This window comes from Pelophylax lessonae (genome assembly GCF_965119305.1).
Source record: "Pelophylax lessonae genome assembly, chromosome: 5".
Lineage (NCBI taxonomy): Eukaryota > Metazoa > Chordata > Amphibia > Anura > Ranidae > Pelophylax > Pelophylax lessonae.
This window is the reverse complement of record NC_138772.1, coordinates 11,777,737-11,796,976: the sequence shown is the minus strand read 5'-3', so window position 1 is coordinate 11,796,976 and position 19,240 is coordinate 11,777,737. Positions and strand designations below refer to the sequence as shown.

The 19,240-nt window shown below is 38.5% G+C and overlaps 1 protein-coding gene across 1 annotated transcript; it reads right to left on the bottom strand.

Moving 5' to 3' along the window:
* Positions 1 to 15,278: 15,278 nt before the first annotated feature.
* Positions 15,279 to 18,711, bottom strand: MAFA (MAF bZIP transcription factor A). Its single transcript, XM_082258496.1, has one exon. The coding sequence runs from the start codon at positions 18,128 to 18,130 to the stop codon at positions 17,258 to 17,260; it is 873 nt and encodes a 290-aa protein (XP_082114622.1). The 5' UTR covers positions 18,131 to 18,711; the 3' UTR covers positions 15,279 to 17,257.
* Positions 18,712 to 19,240: the final 529 nt, after the last annotated feature.

Genomic DNA, 19,240 nt, shown 5'->3' with positions numbered 1-19,240 from the left:
ACCAAGATAAACTTATTTGGTTCAGATGGTGTCAAGCGTGTGTGGCGGCAACCAGGTGAGGAATACAAAGACAAGTGTGTCTTGCCTACAGTCAAGCATGGTGGTGGGAGTGTCATGGTCTGGGGCTGCATGAGTGCTGCCGGCACTGGGGAGTTACAGTTCATTGAGGGAACCATGAATGCCAACATGTACTGTGACATACTGAAGCAGAGCGTGATCCCCGTCCTTCGGAGACTGGGCCGCAGGGCAGTATTCCAACATGATAATGATCCCAAACACCTCCAAGATGACCACTGCCTTGCTAAAGAAGCTGAGGGTAAAGGTGATGGATTGGCCAAGCATGTCTCCAGACCTAAACCCTATTGAGAATCTGTGGGGCATCCTCAAACGGAAGGTGGAGGAGCGCAAGGTCTCTAACATCCACCGTGATGTCGTCGTGGAGGAGTGGAAGAGGACTCCAGTGGCAACCTGTGAAGCTCTGGTGAACTCCATGCCCAAGAGGGTTAAGGCAGTGCTGGAAAATAATGGAGGCCACACAAAATATTGACACTTTGGACCCAATTTGGACATTGTCACTTAGGGGTGTACTCACTTTTGTTGCCAGCGGTTTAGACATTAATGGCTGTGTGTTGAGTTATTTTGAGGGGACAGCAAATTTACACTGTTATACAAGCTGTACACTCACTACTTTACATTGTAGCAAAGTGTCATTTCTTCAGTGTTGTCACATGAAAAGAATATGAATAAAATATTTACAAAAATGTGAGGGGTGTACTTACTTTTGTGAGATACTCTATATACATATATATATATATATATATATATATATATATATTTATTTATATATATATATATATATATATATATATACATAAATATATATGTATTTATTACATTAGATGGTGTCCTTTCTTATCTGGGAAAGTTGGGAGGTATGATGCTGCAATCTAGTGCTTGGAATTATTGCGTTCCTTATTTTCTGTTGAAAAGAATATTGATTCTGTCCACATCAAATATTTGTTTTCAGTTTGTATCTTACTTAAGAAGAAGACGGACAGCGGAAGAATACCCCGGCGTGAGTGAATTATGATTTTGTCATACGTTTCCTTTTTGCTGAGACATTGTAAGTGTCTGTGCAAGAAAACGAATGACACAATGGCTATTTCTATTTTTGTCCATCTGATAGAAAAGGAATACCATGAGGATTCCTCAATATCAAAAACAAATCTTTTTTTTTTTTTTTTTTTTTTTAATACAAAATAATTTTAATGTTTTTTTTTTTTTCCAGAAAATAAAACATTACAAATAAACTTATAACAGGAATAGCAAGTAAAGATAAAGTTCAGTACAATGGTATGGTCACATCACATAACAGTAAGGTGGTGGGTAAAACAAATCTTAATGCCTAAGCACAATTTTGCAACTTTGACATGTTAGTAAACCTGTACATATCATCACAACGACTTTGTGCTTCTAGTTGGATTATACAGCGTTTTTTTTTTTTTTTTTCAGTACAATTTGGGCTTTCATTTGGTGGTAAATAGTAATGGAAATCTCCTGATTTTTTTTCAAAAAGGAAAACTGTTCAAAGGACAACTGGCCCAAAATAGTAAAACAAAAATAATTTTTTTTCAAAATTGTAAAAAAAAAAAAAAAACTAGCTGTATATTTTTTGCTACTACCATAACCTTCCACCAAAGAACAACCCAAAATAAATTCTCCTGGCAATTGCAGCGATACCAGCGTGTATGTTAGTACAGCCCAAAAAACAATAGACACTGACACTAATAAAAAAATAGAATACAGCCCAAAATAAAAAAATCTAACCCTGATCTTTTACCCAAACACCAACACTGGCACTGATATAGATCAAACCTTGAACTAGGTGTTTTTTTTTTTTTTTTTTTAACACACATTTTTTTTTTCTCTCTGCAAGAGGAGAGAGATACGATGTATTTCTCTCCTCCATTCACAGAGAGAAAAAAACACAGGGGCGGGCTTCACAGTGAGTGATCCCTATGATAGCCAATTAGAGGCTATCACAGCAATCAGGTGACCCGGAATCAGGATTTTCGGGTCCCGATCATCAGTACAGGGCCGGGGCTCTCGGTGAGACCTTGGTCTCTGTGCTGGGAGTGCACCGTGCGGCCCGCCCCCAGCACAAAAGGAGATGCACAAATATGCAGCCCCATGGGGCCCCACGTGAAGGGGTTAAGTATCCCCCCTGTACGGGGGTCGGTGGGGCCGCATATTTGGGTACTGTCAGCATGAAGGGGTTAAGTATCCCCCCTTATCGGGGGGTCAGTGGGGCCGCATATTTGAGTACTGTTAGCATAAAGGGGTTAAGTATCCCCCCCCCCCATATCCAGGGGTCAGTGGGGCTGCATATTTGCGTACTGTCGGTATGAAGGGGTTAAGTATCCCCCCCTTGTCCGGAGGTCAGTTGGGCCACATATTTGCGTACTGTCAGCGTGAAGGGGTAAAATTTCCCCCTCTTGTCCGGGGGTCTTATTCTGTGGATCAATAAAGTCCATTGTTCAGCCTTATATCAGAAATAAAAGAGATGCCTGTAATCTTCATCATCATTTGGCTATCCTTAACCGCTTCAGGACTAGAAGGATTTGCCCGCTTAATGACCAGGCCATTTTTTGCGATTCGGCACTGCGTTATTTTAACGAACAATTGCGCGGTCGTGCGACGCTGTACCCAAATAAAATTGATGTCCTTTTTTTCCCACAAACAGAGCTTTCTTTTGGTGGTATTTGATCACCTGTGCAATTTTTATTTTTTGCATATAAACAAAAAAATACTGACAATTCTGAAAACAACCCAATATTTTTCACTTTCTGTTATATAACATTCCCAAAAAAATTTTTAAAAATCAGAATTTTTCATCATTTTAGGCCAATTTGTATTCTGCTACATATTTTTGGTACAAAAAAAAAATCCCAATAAGTGTATTTTGATTAAATTAATCACATCTACAAACTAGGGGAAAGATTTATGTCAATATTATTTATTTATTTTTTTACTAGTAATGGCGGCGATCAGCAATTTGTAGCGGGACTGCGACATTGCGGCAGACAGATCGGACCCCTAACTGACATTTTTGACACTTTTGGGAGGACCAGTGACATTACTACAGTAATCAGTGCTACAAATATGCACTGTTACTGTAATAATGATACTGGCAGGGAAGGAGTTAACCCAGGGGTGATCAAAGGGTTAAATGTGAGCCTAGGGTGTGTTTTCTAACGTTCTGGGGGGGGGGGGGGGGTGGGCTTGTGAAATCAACACAGAGATCTGTGATCCTAAATAGGAGGAACTCTGCATTGATTCCTGAGAGAAGAACGGTCTTCTGTGTTTACAGTAATCAGTGCTAAAAATATGCACTGTACTGTAATAATGACACTGGCAGGGAAGGTGTTAACCAAGGGGGCGATCAAAGGGTTAAATGTGTACCTAGGGGAGTGTTTTCTAACTGTATGGGGAGGGACTTGTGAAATGAACACAGAGACCCGTGATCCTAAATAGGAGGAACACAGGAGCTCTGTGATCATTTCAGAGAGAACAAAGGTCAGCTGTGTTATTAATGACACTGGCAGGGAAGGGGTAAACCCAGGGGCGATCAAAGGGTTAAATGTGTCCCTAGGGGGTGTTTTCTAACTGTGAGGGGGATGGGCTTATTGGATCAACATAGGGACCTGTGTTCCTAAATAGGAGGAACACAGGAGGACTGTGATGATAACTGACAGAACAACAGTCTGCCATGTTTACAGCGGCAGACCGTCGTTCTGTCTTACCGGGGAGGGATCGTGGCCTGCCAGCCCCGCAGATTAGCTTCCCTTCTCGGGAATTACTGCGCGCCCCCCGACGTATGGGTACGACGATTCCTGCATCCGAGCCAGCCTGCCGCAGTATATCTGCGGCGGGCAGTTTGCAAGTGGTTAATTAGGAATAATAAGCCAATATACTGTATGGTGAGACCACAGATGATACCGTGGTGTAAAAATGGCCAAAGTTACATAGTTACATATAGTTACATAGTAGGTGAGGTTGAATAAAGACAATAGTCCATCCAGTTCAACCTTTGTAGGTGTGTGTGGCTGTAATCATCTCTCATACCCCTGAATGTTCTGATCCTTGAGATGTAAGTCTAAGAGTCTTTTGAAAGCCACCATACTTCCCGCAGAAACCACCTCTTGTGGTAGAGAATTCCACAATCTTGTAGCCCTAACAGTAAAGAACCCCCCACGTTGCCTGAGGTTAAAACGCTTCTCCTCTAATCGCATTGTATGCCCTCGAGTCCTCATGCAATCCCTTCGAATGAACAGCTTTTTTTCTAAGCTGGGATCCCCATTAAGATATTTATAAATTGCTATCATGTCCCCCCTCAGACGTCTCTTCTCCAGGGAGAATAAATCGAGCGATTGTAGACGCTCTTCATAGTCAAGGTCCTCCAATCCCCTAATTAGTTTAGTTGCCCTTCTCTGGACTCTCTCCAGCTCCAACACATCCCTCCTGAGGACTGGTGACCAGAACTGGACAGAATACTCCAGATGCGGTCGGACCAGAGTTTTATAAAGTGGAAGGATTATAGTCTTATCTCTGGAATACATCCCTTTCTTTATGCATGCTAATGTTCTGCTGGCTTTGGCAGCTGCCGCTTGACATTGCATGCTGTTGCCTAATCTATCATCGACCAAGACTCCCAGATCCTTCTCCATTTTTGATTCCCCCAAGGGTTCCCCTCCTAACGTGTATTGTGTTTTTATGTTTTTAGTCCCCAAGTGAAAAACCTTACACTTCTCCACGTTAAACCTCATTTGCCAAGTCGTTGTCCACTCTGTAATTTTGTCCAGGTCATTCTGTAGGATATCTGCTTCATGCTGTGCAGTTATTGCCCTGCCCAATTTTGTGTCATCTGCAAAAACTGATATCGAACTACTGATCCCATCCTCAATGCTGTTTATGAATAAATTGAACAAGGTTGGTCCCAGGACTGAGCCCTGGGGCACCCCGCTTACTACCTCAGACCAGTCTGAGTATGCGCTGTTTATTACCACTCTTTGGACACGCCCTTTAAGCCAATTCCGTATCCAAGAGCAAACTCTGCGTTCGATGCCTGCAGACCTTATTTTATAAATTAAGCGCTTGTGGGGAACTGTATCAAACGCCTTAGCGAAATCCAAGTACACCACATCCACTGGTCTGCCCCTATCTGGCTCACAGCTCACCTCCTCGTAGAATGCTAAGAGATTGGTTTGACAAGAACGCCCATTTGTAAACCCTTGCTGATTACTGCTGATGATGTCAAAGTCAAAGAATATGTCTGGGTTTCTACAGTAGGATTTAAAACACTCAATATACAGCAGAGTAAAATCAGCCAGCAGCAGGACAGGGATATTAGGGAAAGCAGGCCTAACCGGTATATGCCTAACTTTTATTTCATCTATGGGGGTGTGCGTTGAAGGGGAGTGATATAATGTGTGGTGGTTTAGGTGCTCACTGTTCTTGCACTCTAAAAAAGTTTAATGTAAAAATAAAAGTTCTATCAACATAAAAAAACAAACAAACAAGCTATATATGGGAGAGCAGTTGAAAGTGACTGACCGGCCTCAAATCAACCACAAAATAAAATCAAAGACAAAAAATAATAATAATAATAAAGTGGCAAAGAGGTTGATTGTTACAGAGCTAGCAATCAAAAATTAAACTACAGCTTCCTAACTGACCCTAATCTCTCCCTTTGCAGTTTGTGAGCTTTTCCTATGCTTTCCCTACAGCAGCTTTCAATACCCAAACACAATGACCGCTCTGTGCCCCCCCCCCTTTATAGTGAAGGGTCTGGCCTATCCAAAAGCCCCCTTATTGGCCCTTCTAAGCCTGCTGGCCATAGTTCAAAGGCTCTGCATGCCCAAAATTCGTCCCTATTCCCCATAACCCTAGAGGTGGTATAAGTTTGCATTGTGCAAATCCACAGACAGGCCAATATAGATTTATTGGGGGTGATTTACTAAAGCTGGACACACACTATACAATTGTCTTTAGAATTTTTGTTTTAGAATAGATTTACCAAAACCATATAATATGAGGTCAAATCTAAACACTTTCAATTTGTATGCAATCAGGCCGGCCCTTGCACTACATAGTTGAAGGTAAATCTAAAAGAAATCTAACAACAAAAGTTGTATAGTGTGTGTCCGATGCACACAGAATCTGGTGCAGCTCTGCATAGAAACCATTCAGCTTCCAGGTTTTTATTGTCACAGCTTAATCGAACAAGCTGAATTTAGAAGCTGATTGGTTACTATGCACAGCTGCACCAGATTCTGTGTGCACCAGTTTTCGTAAATCTCCCCCATTTTGTCAGAGGTCCATTAAGGAAAACCTCAGATTAGTATGTCGATTTTTACTATGTGCCTCCCTCCATCCACATTTACAAATATCACTCCTTTGCTGGGCCCTATTCAAAATACAAAACCAGAACAGATTCCTTAGATTGACTCCTCTGCATAATATTATTTGAATAGAGAAGTGTAAGGGAATTCCTTCCAGGCTAATGGTAGAAGCTGAATAGTTAAATCTTCTAATGGTGTCTTAGAACTGTTTGTGTCTCTATTGGTGAGATCCTGTGCTGAGTTCCTGGGTCTGTACACCTGCTGTGCCCATTATGAGGGGTTCCCACCATCCCTATGCTTAGTTCATGGGTCTGTACACCTGCTGTGCCCATTATGAGGGGTTCCCTCCATCCCTGTGCTGAGTTCCTGGGTCTGTACACCCGCTGTGCCCATTATAAGGGGTTCCACCATCCCTGTGCTGAGTTCCTGGGTCTGTACACCTGCTGTGCCCATTATAAGGGGTTCCACCATCCCTGTGCTGAGTTCCTGGGTCTGTACACCTGCTGTGCCCATTATAAGGGGTTCCACCATCCCTGTGCCGAGTTCCCGGGTCTGTACACCTGCTGTGCCAATTATGAGGGGTCCCACCATCCCTGTGCTGAGTTCCCGGGTCTGTACACCTGCTGTGTCCATTATGAGGGGTTCCCACCATCCCTGTGCAGAGTTCCTGGGTTTGAACCCCTGCTGTGCCCATTATGAGGGGTTCCCTCCATCCCTGTGCTGAGTTCCTGGGTCTGTACACCTGCTGTGTCCATTATGAGGGGGTCCCACCATCCCTGTGCTGAGTTCCGGGATATGCACACCTGTAGTACGCAAAAAAGGGGGTTCCCACCACCCTTTTCAGGCACTGGAGTCAAAATACCCCAACAATAACCGCCCTTCCAAAGCAGCAGTGGGTTGTAGAACTTAGCTACAGGGGGTGAAGAGAGGACAACCACCTCCGGCCCATGAATTCCGTGACGGTTTCCCTGTCTTCATTTCCAGCTGTGAGCTCACTTTACACTCTGTACAGGATAAAGCTGCATTTACCCTTCCCTATCATCCCGTTTCCCTTTCTCTCAGCTTCCGGTAGACATGCAATGTTCTTTATAATAACATAAAAAAAAAATTAAGATGTTAGTTTTAGGAATTTTATGTGGTATTCTAATTTTAAAAAAAAATATTTTTTTTTTTGTTATATATATCCATCCATCTATCTATCTATCTATCTATCTATCTATCTATCTATCTATCTATCTATCTATCTATCTATCTATCTATCTATCTATCTATCTATCTATCTATCTATCTATCTATCTATCTATCTATCTATCTATCTATCTATGTGTATATATATATATATATATATATATATATATGTGTGTGTGTATATATATATATATATATATATATAAAGATATATTATTATATTATATGTATTGTAATATATATATATATATATTATATTATTATTAAATACAGATATGTGGGCTAGGATTATGTATGTGTTCAGAAATGTTTTATTGCTGTTGTAAAAAGTATCCTGATAAATTTTGTTGTATGAATACAACGACAATGAAGTATATTATCATCTTATTATCTTATTTAAATTTTTATTTTTTATTAATTTATTACTTTAAAAATGTGTTTTAAATGGTTGAACTGAGCTTCTGACCTGTTCTTTTGTATACGTTGCCCCCTTTCACGACATGACCCACTTACATCTCCAAATATTCAGAATATTATATAAGACACAACTAAAACAGACACTGCAAGAAAAAGAAAAAAAAAGTTTAAACGAGTGATTTCTGATTGGACACTGCAGCAGTCCGAGGTCTAGCAGCTCCCTTTGTCTCTTCTGAATTAAATGAAATCATTGTACAAAGTGTGTGAAATATAAATCATAAACTGAAAAAGCATCAGAAATATTCCTCATACTAGTAGGAGCAGATAAGAAAGTTCACGAAACTAAATCATATAATCTCCTTCCACAATTTATTTTCTAACTAATTTTTCCTGGCCATAGTCACTGACAATTTTCTTGCAATTCCAACAAATTTCCAAATTAAAAAAATGAAAAAAATATCAGTTTAAAGCAATTTACCCAAAATAGTTCATCGATTTATAAGGAAGGGATGTTGGTAGGTTGTCTTGATTCTTTAGCTTGTTTTTGGGATTCAAATTATAGACATTTGACCTTGTGGCTAGTAAGCCAAAGAACCAGTATGGAATGGTCTTCCACGCCTGCAGAATATTTAGTCCTACATTATTATATATTAGTTTTGGTTAGAGGCTTCAATCTACCAGACCAAGGAAGCCCCCATGAAGACCCACCATGTCATGCTAGCTAATGACCGGTGGGGCATCCTTGTAGTTTTTCAGTCTCAAAGTTTGAGTATTGCTCTTCTCTTGTTTATACAACTGAAAGAAATGTTTAGGTCTTCAGAAAGAAATTTTAAAATTTAGGGTTAGACATGAGGATCGGCCTTCACGAAGACTTTTGAAATTTGAAAATTTAGGGTTAGACACGGGGATCGGCCTTCAGGAAGACTTTTTACATTTGAAAATTTAGGGTTAGACACGGGGATCGGCCTTCACGGAGACTTTTGAAATTTGAAAATTTAGGGTTAGACATGAGGATCGGCGTTCATGGAGACTTTTGAAATTTTAAAATTTAGGGTTAGACATGGGGTTTGGCCTTCATGGAGACTTTTGAAATTTGAAAATTTAGGGTTAGACATGGGGATCGGCCTTTACTGAGACTTTTGAAATTTGAAAATTTAGGGTTAGACATGGGGATCGGCCTTCACTGAGACTTTTGAAATTTGAAAATGTAGGGTTAGACATGAGGATCGGCCTTCACGGAGACTTTTGAAATTTGAAAATTTAGGGTTAGACATGAGGATCGGCCTTCACGGAGACTTTTGAAATTTGAAAATTTAGGGTTAGACATGGGGATCGGCCTTCACTGAGACTTTTGAAATTTGAAAATTTAGGGTTAGACATGAGGATCGGCCTTCACGGAGACTTTACCGCAGGAAGCAATCTAATCACCGTCTACATACATGCAACACCTATGAACCACCAAGAGGCAAACCAGTCAATTCTCCCTAGAACCGTATTCCTAATCTATGCAAAGAATTATTATTATTATACAGGATTTATATAGTGACAACAGTTTGTGCAGCTCTTTGCAATATAAAGGGAGACATTAAAGCTACAATAGATAAAAATATAAGAGGGTTAAGAGGGCCCTAGCATTGACATACCTTGGGCCCGTCTTTGAGAAGAGTGATCAAGTTCACTGCCACAACTTTTTTTTTTTTTTTATAAAGGCATGATTGTATTTAATCATAAGGAAAGCAAAACAAGTAAATATCAGAAAAAAAAATAAAAATTTTGGTTAAAGGGGATGTTGGAGAATAAGTGAAAAATCAATAGACTTGTGGCCACGTCAAGATGGAGGGGCACAGCAAAGGCGACAACAGATAGAAAGAACTGGTGACGGCAGCAGGCAGGGAATTTGTCACAATGTGTTTGCTTTTGTGGATGGATAAAGACAAAATTTATAAAGAAATTAATTAAATATATATTAACTTATTAATAAACACTTGATGGGAACAGGCCATACTTCGGAGAAAAAGATTACATTGATACAGTGTCACAAATTCTTTATTTATTTTTTTAATCAAAAGATAATGAGAGTATAATCTGCTTCTTTATGTCATTACTAGAAAAACTTTGAAACAGAAAGCTGTTTAATCTATATTTATCTATCTATATATATATATATATATATATATATATATATATATATATATATATATATATATATATATATAGATAGATATATCTATATCTATCTATATATAGATATATATATAGGTAGATATGTATATATATAATATATGTTCGATTCTCAATCTCCAGTGCAACATTCTACTTTATGTGATGGTAGGCCGTTATATAACGGACACACGCTATCCTGAATCTTCTGCCATTTAGGAGGTAATTCATTTTATTTCTCTATGACGAAAGGTCAGGTAAATAGATGCAGCGATGGGACCGGGGAGCTGCTAAATTCTACAAAAAGTGGAATGAAATATATTGAATCCTTGTTGACAGTGGATAATCTAGGCATAGTAAATGTTCAGTGAATTGCATAACACCACTTCAAGGGCTGTGAGTCTAGGAGGAAAGGAATTTGGCTTCCAGTGTCACTATGTACACACATACACAATTTTAATGAGTCACAAAAAAAAGAATATATATATATATATATATATATAGAAACATAGAATGTGTCGGCAGATAAGAACCATTTGGCCCATCTATTCTGCCCAATATATCTGAATCCTATGAATAGTCCCTGGCCCTATCTTATATGAAGGATAGCCTTATGCCTATCCCATGCATGCTTAAACTCCTTCACTGTATTTGCAGCTACCACTTCTGCAGGAAGGTTATTCCATGCATCCACTACTCTCTCAGTAAAGTAATACTTCCTCATATTACTTTTAAACCTTTGCCCCTCTAATTTAAAACTGTGTCCTCTTGTGGTAGTTTTTCTTCTTTTAAATATGCTCTCCTCCTTTACCAAGTTGATTCCCTTTATGTATTTAAAAGTTTCTATCATATTCAAAATATATATATTCAAAATAGAAAGCATACAGTTATGCTACAGTTACTGGACTTAACTCCATCATTCCCAGGGGTGGAAGCAAACCTGCATTACAGTCCCATCATACAATGACACATGCTTCACAATTTTTATAAGTAGTAATATAATATATATATATATATATATATATATATATATATATATATATATATATATGTATATATATATAAAGATATTCTAAATGATAAACATACAGTTACTGGATTTAACCCCCTCATTGCCAGGGGTGGGTGTAAACCTGTATCATGGTCCCATCATGGAAATTGCACATATGTTCCACAACTTTTTAAATAGCAGTGGCGAAAATGTATTTTTTTTTTTTTTTTATTCAGAAGGGAAGACATACAGTTACTGGACTTAACTCTTTCATTCCCAGGGGTGAAAGTGAAGCCACATTAGAGTTCTGTCAATAAATTGACACATATGCTTCACAATAGCATAAATAGTAGTAGATGTGAATATATATATATACAGTATATATATATATATATATATAGATATATATATATATATATATAGATATATATATATATGTATATATATATTCAAAAGGGAAACATACAGTTACCGGACTTAACTCCCTCATTCCCAGAGGTGAAAGTGAAGCTGCATTAGAGTTCTGTCAGTAAAATGACATATATGCTTCACAATAGCATAAATAGGAGTAGATGTGTGTGTGTATATATATATATATATATATATAAAGGGGAAACATACAGTTACTGGACTTAACTCCCTCATTCCCAGGGGCGAAAGTAAACCTGCAGTCCCATCATTAAATGACACGTATGCCTTACAGTTTCATAAATAGTAATATATATATATATATATAGAGAGAGAGAGAGAGTAAGAGAGAGAGCGTGCATATATATATATATATATATATATATATATATATATATATTATATTTGAAACTAAAAGCATACAGTTACTGGACTTAACTCCTTCATTGCCTGGAGTGGGGCTAAACCTGCATTATGGTCCCATCCTGAAAATGACACATATGCTCCACAACTTCATAAATAGTAATGGCTAAAACATTTTTTTTTCTCAAAGGGGAAAGCATACATTACTGGACTTAACTCCCTCATTCCCAGGGGTGGAAGTAAAGCTACAATACAGTTCTGTCATTAAAAATTACACATATTCTTCCCAATATCATAAATAGTAGTGGGCGTGTATACATATATATATATATATATATATATGTATATATGTTATATTATATTGAAAAGGGAAGCATACATTTTCTGGACTTAACTCCCTCATTCCCAGGGGTGGGACTAAACCCGCACTCTGGTCCCATCATACAAATGATACATATGCTCCACAATTTCATAAACAGTAATGGTAAAACTGTGTTAATTAGGTCAGTTGTGTGATGTGCAGAGACAGAGCGCCTTTGCCTCTTGTGACTCTGTAAAACGGTGCATAAAAAGTTGGCCATTTGCAACCCCCGTTAACCCTTTGGCTGCCATAAACAATTTATAGACAAAAAAAAAAGTAGCTCATGCTATATCACGCTAAGCAAACATTTTTCTTTCGCTTGCAATCCAAACCTACTTTCTCCTTGCAAAGCTCTTCACCCGGCACAATATTGGAATGAGACGAAGCGATATTTATCTAGAAGTGAGATGATCGGCGCCCGGATAGGTAATATACAGGCGGCGCGTCCCCTCCTTAGTACTCCGTGTCACTTACAGATGTCAGCACTTACAATTCCCAACACGACGAGGAGTTATTACCTCTTACGCTGCTGTTCTGCGTTCAGTGAATTCACTTATGTAATTTCCCCTTAAATCTGTCAAGCTAAACCTTTCTCTGAGGTGGCATTACGGCTCTCGATATTAAACCGCAGAGATTCGCCAAAGGCAGTTTCTCCGCACGCTAGAATTTTTTTTCCCAACCTCCGCACATTTTCTTTCCTCCCTAAAAAAAAAAAAAAAGAGTTTTTTTTTCTTTTTTTTTTTTTAAAGTATTGGACAATCACTGGGGGAATCTTCTGAAAGCACCACTCCGCATAAGAAATCCCATCCGCCCTGCTTACTGTCCTCCACCCTAACAACTTTCCCAGCATCACCAGCATGATGAATAGCCGCCCTTCATTTCATTAACTGCACTTCAAAGCTCACAATGGCCTCCTTTTTTTCATCAAGCCATAAGATTTAGGTAGAACATTCAACAAACCCTCCAAAAAAAGACACTTCTAGATGATTAGCCATTGAGTTTAGTACACAAGCAAGTCAGAGCTTGCTGGAAAGGGGGAATAAAGAACCTAAAATCAGCAATTGTGAAAGTATTATAAGATATTTAAAAAGCTGAACTGCAAACTCGAAAAAGAAATTAAATCCCAGCATAAAATGACAATAAGATTATTCAATAGCATATGAAAGATGTTATATACACCCTGATACCTAGCCGGTAGTATCCAGTGGTAGAGTATTGCAATTAGATTTCCAAGGATGAAGGCTAAATCCTAAAGAATTGAGAGCTTTACACTTAGCTATGGTACCTGCTATCTGTAGAGTATATACAACCATCCGGGATTATGGAGAATTGCAACATATTAGATGGCCATACCCGAAAATGCAACATATTAGTTGGCCATACCCGAAAATGCAACATATTAGCTGGCCATACCCGAAAATGCAACATATTAGCTGACCGTATTAGAAAATGCAACATATTAGATGGACATATTATAAAACGCAACATATTAGATGTCCGTATTAGAAAACACAACATATTAGTTTGCCGTATTATAAAACGCAACATATTAGATGGACGTATTAGAAAATGCTCATATTAGATGGCCATACCTGAAAATGCAACATATTAGATGGCCGTATTAGAAAACGCAACATATTAGATTGCCGTATTAGAAAACGCAACATATTAGATGGACGTATTAGAAAACGCAACATATTAGATGGACGTATTAGAAAACGCAACATATTAGATGGCCGTATTAGAAAACGCAACATATTAGATGGCCGTATTAAAAAATGCAACATATTAGATGGCCATACCCGAAAATGCAACATATTAGATGGCCGTATTAGAAGACGTAACCTATTAGATTGCCGTATTAGAAAATGCAACCCAATAGATGATCATTTTTGAAAACACAACATATTAGACGATCAACGTTAAAGATGATGGCATAGAAAATTTCAACTGCAATAACGAAGGAGCCATACGCTTGTTCTCCCTGCCTGGAGAGCCAATAAAATCAGGTGAAGCTCATTATTTGTACTGCAGACATTGAGCACAATTAGCCAAATTAAGCAAAGCCTCAGTAAGAGACTAGCATAGAAAAAATGCATATTTTTAATGAATATTCATGCCTAATATAGATTATCTCTTAGATAGCAAAACTATTCAATCCAATAAAAGTTTGACAAAGTGTGCCTATTCATATCTATCCCACAACCCCACCCACTGCTCAATGCTCTTATAATAAAATAGTTATTAAAATTCCCTTTCAATAAATAAATACCATGGCCGTGGCATTAAAGATTATAAAAGGCCACGTATTTTTTTTTTTTTTTTTTAAGGTTAATTAATTTTTATCATTTTGATGGTTCCGAATCCTGACTCTTGTTTGGCGTTTTTTTCTTGTTAGTTATTTTATTTTTTTATTTTTTTAGAAACAAACTGAATCTACACTTAAATACTTAAAATCAATTAACAATTTTCTTTAAATTGATTATTATTGTTTGTGCATTTTCAATCAACATATGTTATTGACAGCAGTTCACGCAGCAATGAGACCGAAAGTTACACTTTTCGATGTACCTGATGGCTGAAATAAATATTATTTGTTACATAAACCAAGTGAGATCTAAGCCACTTTAGTGTAAGATCTTTATAATCACTATTGAGACATATTTTGTAAATTAAAAATGCAGTTTAACTCCATTTTCCTTTATAAATTAGTTTCTTAGTAATGAAAATTATTATTTTATTGTCTTTTTATTTAATTCATGCATATGTCGTTTGGTTAGGTATATATTTGTTTATTACGCATACTATTTAGACAGACTTAATTGTGTTAATTAGTAGGAAGAAAAAACAGAAAAACTGTTGTATTTCACCAAAAAACAAATAAATATCCTTAAAACCATAAGCACCCTCACCAGCTCTCAAGCACTCACTCCCACGCATTATCCTAAAGCGCAACAAAACTCTGTTTTGCTATAAAATAAAATACATCTAAATTTCAGAGAATCAAAATAGGTTTATTTATGTCTGGAAGTAGATGAGATGCAAGAAAGTTTTGCACTGCCATCCAATACAATTAAGACATTCATAAAAATCAGAGGAAAATCAGAATAAATTTTTAGGACTTTCTTATTTGTTTATTTTTTATGTCGTACATTTCCACCGTATTACCTGGTTGTAGAGCACTTTATACAAAAAAATCTGGATTAGACTAAATGGATATTTTTGTAGGATGCGACATTTAAAAAAAAAAAAAGTTGAAGTCATCACAACTTAGGTTTCTAAATGCACGATTCATGGCTCAATTATCCAGCAGAAAATCCTAAAAAAAATTGACGGAGAAAACATTGGCTAAAATACACTACTTCAGTGAATTGATTTTATAATTAACTTTGTTGTGGTTTACTTCACATAAAACATTTTGGAGTATTTTTTTTTTTTTGCAAATTGACTTTTATTCTCATTTTTTTTTAGCAGAAATATTTTGCAATAGCATAAGAATTTAAATAACATTTGTTTCCCAAGGGTAAATTAATAAATAAGACCGGTGCATAGGATAAAAAGCAGCCCAATATTTCATTTATATATTACTATATTGCCCCATGAGGGCATCTTAGAATGTATGTTTATTACTGAACATTGTAAGAGCATAGATAATTTATTTAAATCTCTATAAAACAACAATGTAAGTATCCCATTGATTCCTTTATATAGTGCATTAGAATTTCAACTCATTGACATTAATTTACTTATTTAAATAGTATTTGCATGCTATTCCATACAAATGTTAAGACTTTTTTGTTTCTTTTTTTTTTTTTTCTACATTTTATGTTTTTTAATTTTTTTAATTTTTCAATAATTATTTAAGTCACCAAGCAAAATATAGGCTCATAAATAAAAGCATTAAAAGGAACTAAATCCTACAAATATGTACAGATGGACACCTTAAATAATATATTTCATCTGGCTCAGGTTCAATTTAAATAATAAAATATAGACAAAGGGAGGAAAAAAAAATGGGAGTAAAAATTCATACACTCGTCCCTTTTTTTTTTTTAAGTTCTCGGGGAAAAAAAAAAAAATTATATTTTTTGTGTTTTCAAGTCGTTTTTAACACAAGAGAAGTCCAGGGGAAATTTGTTAAGACTCTTCAGTGTTTGGGTCACACATAATTTTGTTCTCTCAGCAGAAAAAAAAAAAAAAGAGGTTCATAAAATAGAGTAAACAAGCCATAAATGAAAAGAAAAAAAAAATAATAATAATACAAGATAAAACAATCTACAACATGCTTCATTGTAGTTCTAGTAGAAAAGGGTACCTTGGGTTTACCATACATGACCTGCATGCAGGATTGCTAAAAAGTCTATTTTAATACCCAAATTAATTGCACAGTTTTGTTCAGCTCCTGTAAGATATTTCTATGTCCCTTCAGTCCCGGAGGTGGCTTCTGTCAGTCCCAGAGAAAATCATTTGTGGTCTTCCTTTTGTGTATTTTTTTCATTGGCTGTCTCTTGTATTGCTCTGTTCTTAATGCCATCCAGGAACTGCTAAATTCATTAAGACTTTGAAGTTCTGGCTCAATAAGCAGTCCTAACAGAGAGGAACATGTCCCCTTCCCCCTTATAAAAAGTTCATGATTTGTTCACGATCTGTATATATATATATATATATATATATATATATATATATATATATATATATATATATATTATATGTCACTGTAAGACATTAATTAAATTGGTGATTGGGAGCCTGAAAAGCTCTTAAAAAAAATAAAAATAAAATAAAATAATATTAATAATACTTGAATTGTCTTCCTTCTGTCACACTGCATGGTGGGGTGGATGCATGTCTCATGGTTGGTGAACAGATTCTGGAGAGAATGCAGTTGTTACATTGTTACTATGAATCTTTTTTTACCTGGAGGGTCTTTGTATATACAGGTGGGTTACGGAAGGGTGTGGAGGGGGGTCAGATAAAGAAGTCAGGTGCTGATTTCCCTGGGTTGGACTGTTGTTGTGGGGACTCCCTGGCGCTGAAGCTCCTGCTGGCCAGTTTCTCATACTTGTCCTTGTACAGATCCCTCTCCTTGGCCAACCTGGAGACCTCTTGCTTGAGTTGCTCTACTTGGCTCTGCAGTTGGCATTTCTCTGTCTCTAGAATGTGCCTCTGCTGCACCCTCTTGTACCTGCAGGACTGGGCATAGCCTCGGTTCTTCAGGGTCCTTCTCTTCTGCTTGAGGCGGATGACCTCCTCCTTGCTGAAGCCCCTTAGCTGCCTGTTGAGTTCCCGCACGGACATGCTGACCAGCTGCTCGTCCGAGAACCGTTCCTCCAGCCTGAGGTGGTGGTTGTGGTGGTGGTGATGGTGGTGGACCTGGTGGTGGTGCCCGGTGGCTGCCATTTCCTCCCCTGGGTACTGCTGGCCCCTGAAGCCATCGTAGCTCTGGTGGTGGTGATGGTGGTGATGGGGGTTGCCTATCAGAGCCTCCACGGCATCCTCTGGGGTGAGGTTGAGGGCTTCGGGGTTGATGTGGTGCTGGTAGTTGGACATCCAGTAAAGGTCCTCCAGCTGCGGCTTGTTGGCTGTGTTGGGGTTGTTGGGGTTGACGTTGGGCTGTGCCCCGGGGCTGGGGGCGCAGAAGCTGGGGGAAGACGGCACAGAGGAACAGGGGGTGCTGATCGGAGTGGAAGACAGGGATCCGGGTGGAAGACGGTGGCAGAATCGGTCAGCTTCTGGGGGTTCCTTCTTCACCTCAAATTTCATCAGATCAAAGTCATTGACATACTCGATGGCGAGAGGGCTGTTAGGCAAGTCTGCACTCATAGCCAGATCAGAGGCCATCTCAGTCCATATAAGAGATGTCACTGTCACTACAGGGGCTACAATTTAGGAGCTCCACGCCCCCTTGCTGGTGGGTCTGCACACAGCAGCCTGCAGGAGGACGAGCTTGTTCCTTGTGAGATGTCACCAGCAAGCAGCAGCAGGGGGGTCCTGGGCTGTCACTGCTTCTCAGACCCTCTCTGTCAGTCTTTTAGGAGTCCATGAGAAGGGGGTCTTCAGTGCCGTCTTCAGGGGGACTTTGCAGGAACTGAGTCCCCTCACAGTTTGCAGTTGAGTTACAATGGGAGATTGAGTCCTCCTGGATTTGGTTGGGGGGTTCTGAGGCAGTTTTGTGTTGAGGTTGAGTCCTTCTTTTTTTTTTTTTTTTTCTTTTTTTTAGTTTTCAGTGAGGCTGAGCAGAGTCCTCTTCCAGCAGATGGGGTGTCAGGGAGTTTGCGGCGAGGTTCTGCAGCAGCTGGGTCCTCTCGCAATGTGTGCAGCGCATTGATCATGCATGCTCTGCTCTCTCAGGACAGGCTCTGCTCTGTCTTGTGCTCTGTGTTTCCCTCCCTCCCTCTGCTAGGTCTGCAGGCTTGTCAGCTGCACAGCCAAAGCCTCTATACTGAGTGATCAAAGCTGCAACTCTGCCCTTTAACAAGGCAATGTGCCTGGCCACGCCTGGTTAGGTGTGGGAATCCCTTCCAGGGCCAATCACAGACCCTCATTGCCCTTTTCATTTACATATCTCTGTAGCAACGCAAGTGAGGGGCTGTCAATCTCCCGAGGGGGACAGCTGGAAGGTATAAAAAAAAAAAGAGCAACTTGGGCCCTCTAGCGGTGGCAGGAGGGTACTACACCCTGTACAGGTACAACGAGGTAAAACATGAAATGTGACTTTAAGGGGTTTAATTACTAAAGTTAGAGAGTGTTGGTACTTGGTCGTTTCATTGTCCTTTTTCTTTTATGTTCACATTATGTTTTTGATTGTAACTTCCCTTTTTTCGGGTTTCAATAAACAAATATTAAACAAAAACAAATAAAGCTAAAGAGGGCAAAATTAGTCACAATTCTTCAAAGACCAATCAGCTTCCAGGTTTTATTGCCAAGGCTTAATTGAACAAGCTGAGGTTA

What these genes read in the sequence shown, in the direction of transcription:
- MAFA (XM_082258496.1), bottom strand. Translation starts at nt 18,130, where the DNA reads ATGGCCTCTGATCTGGCTATGAGTGCAGACTTGCCTAACAGCCCTCTC.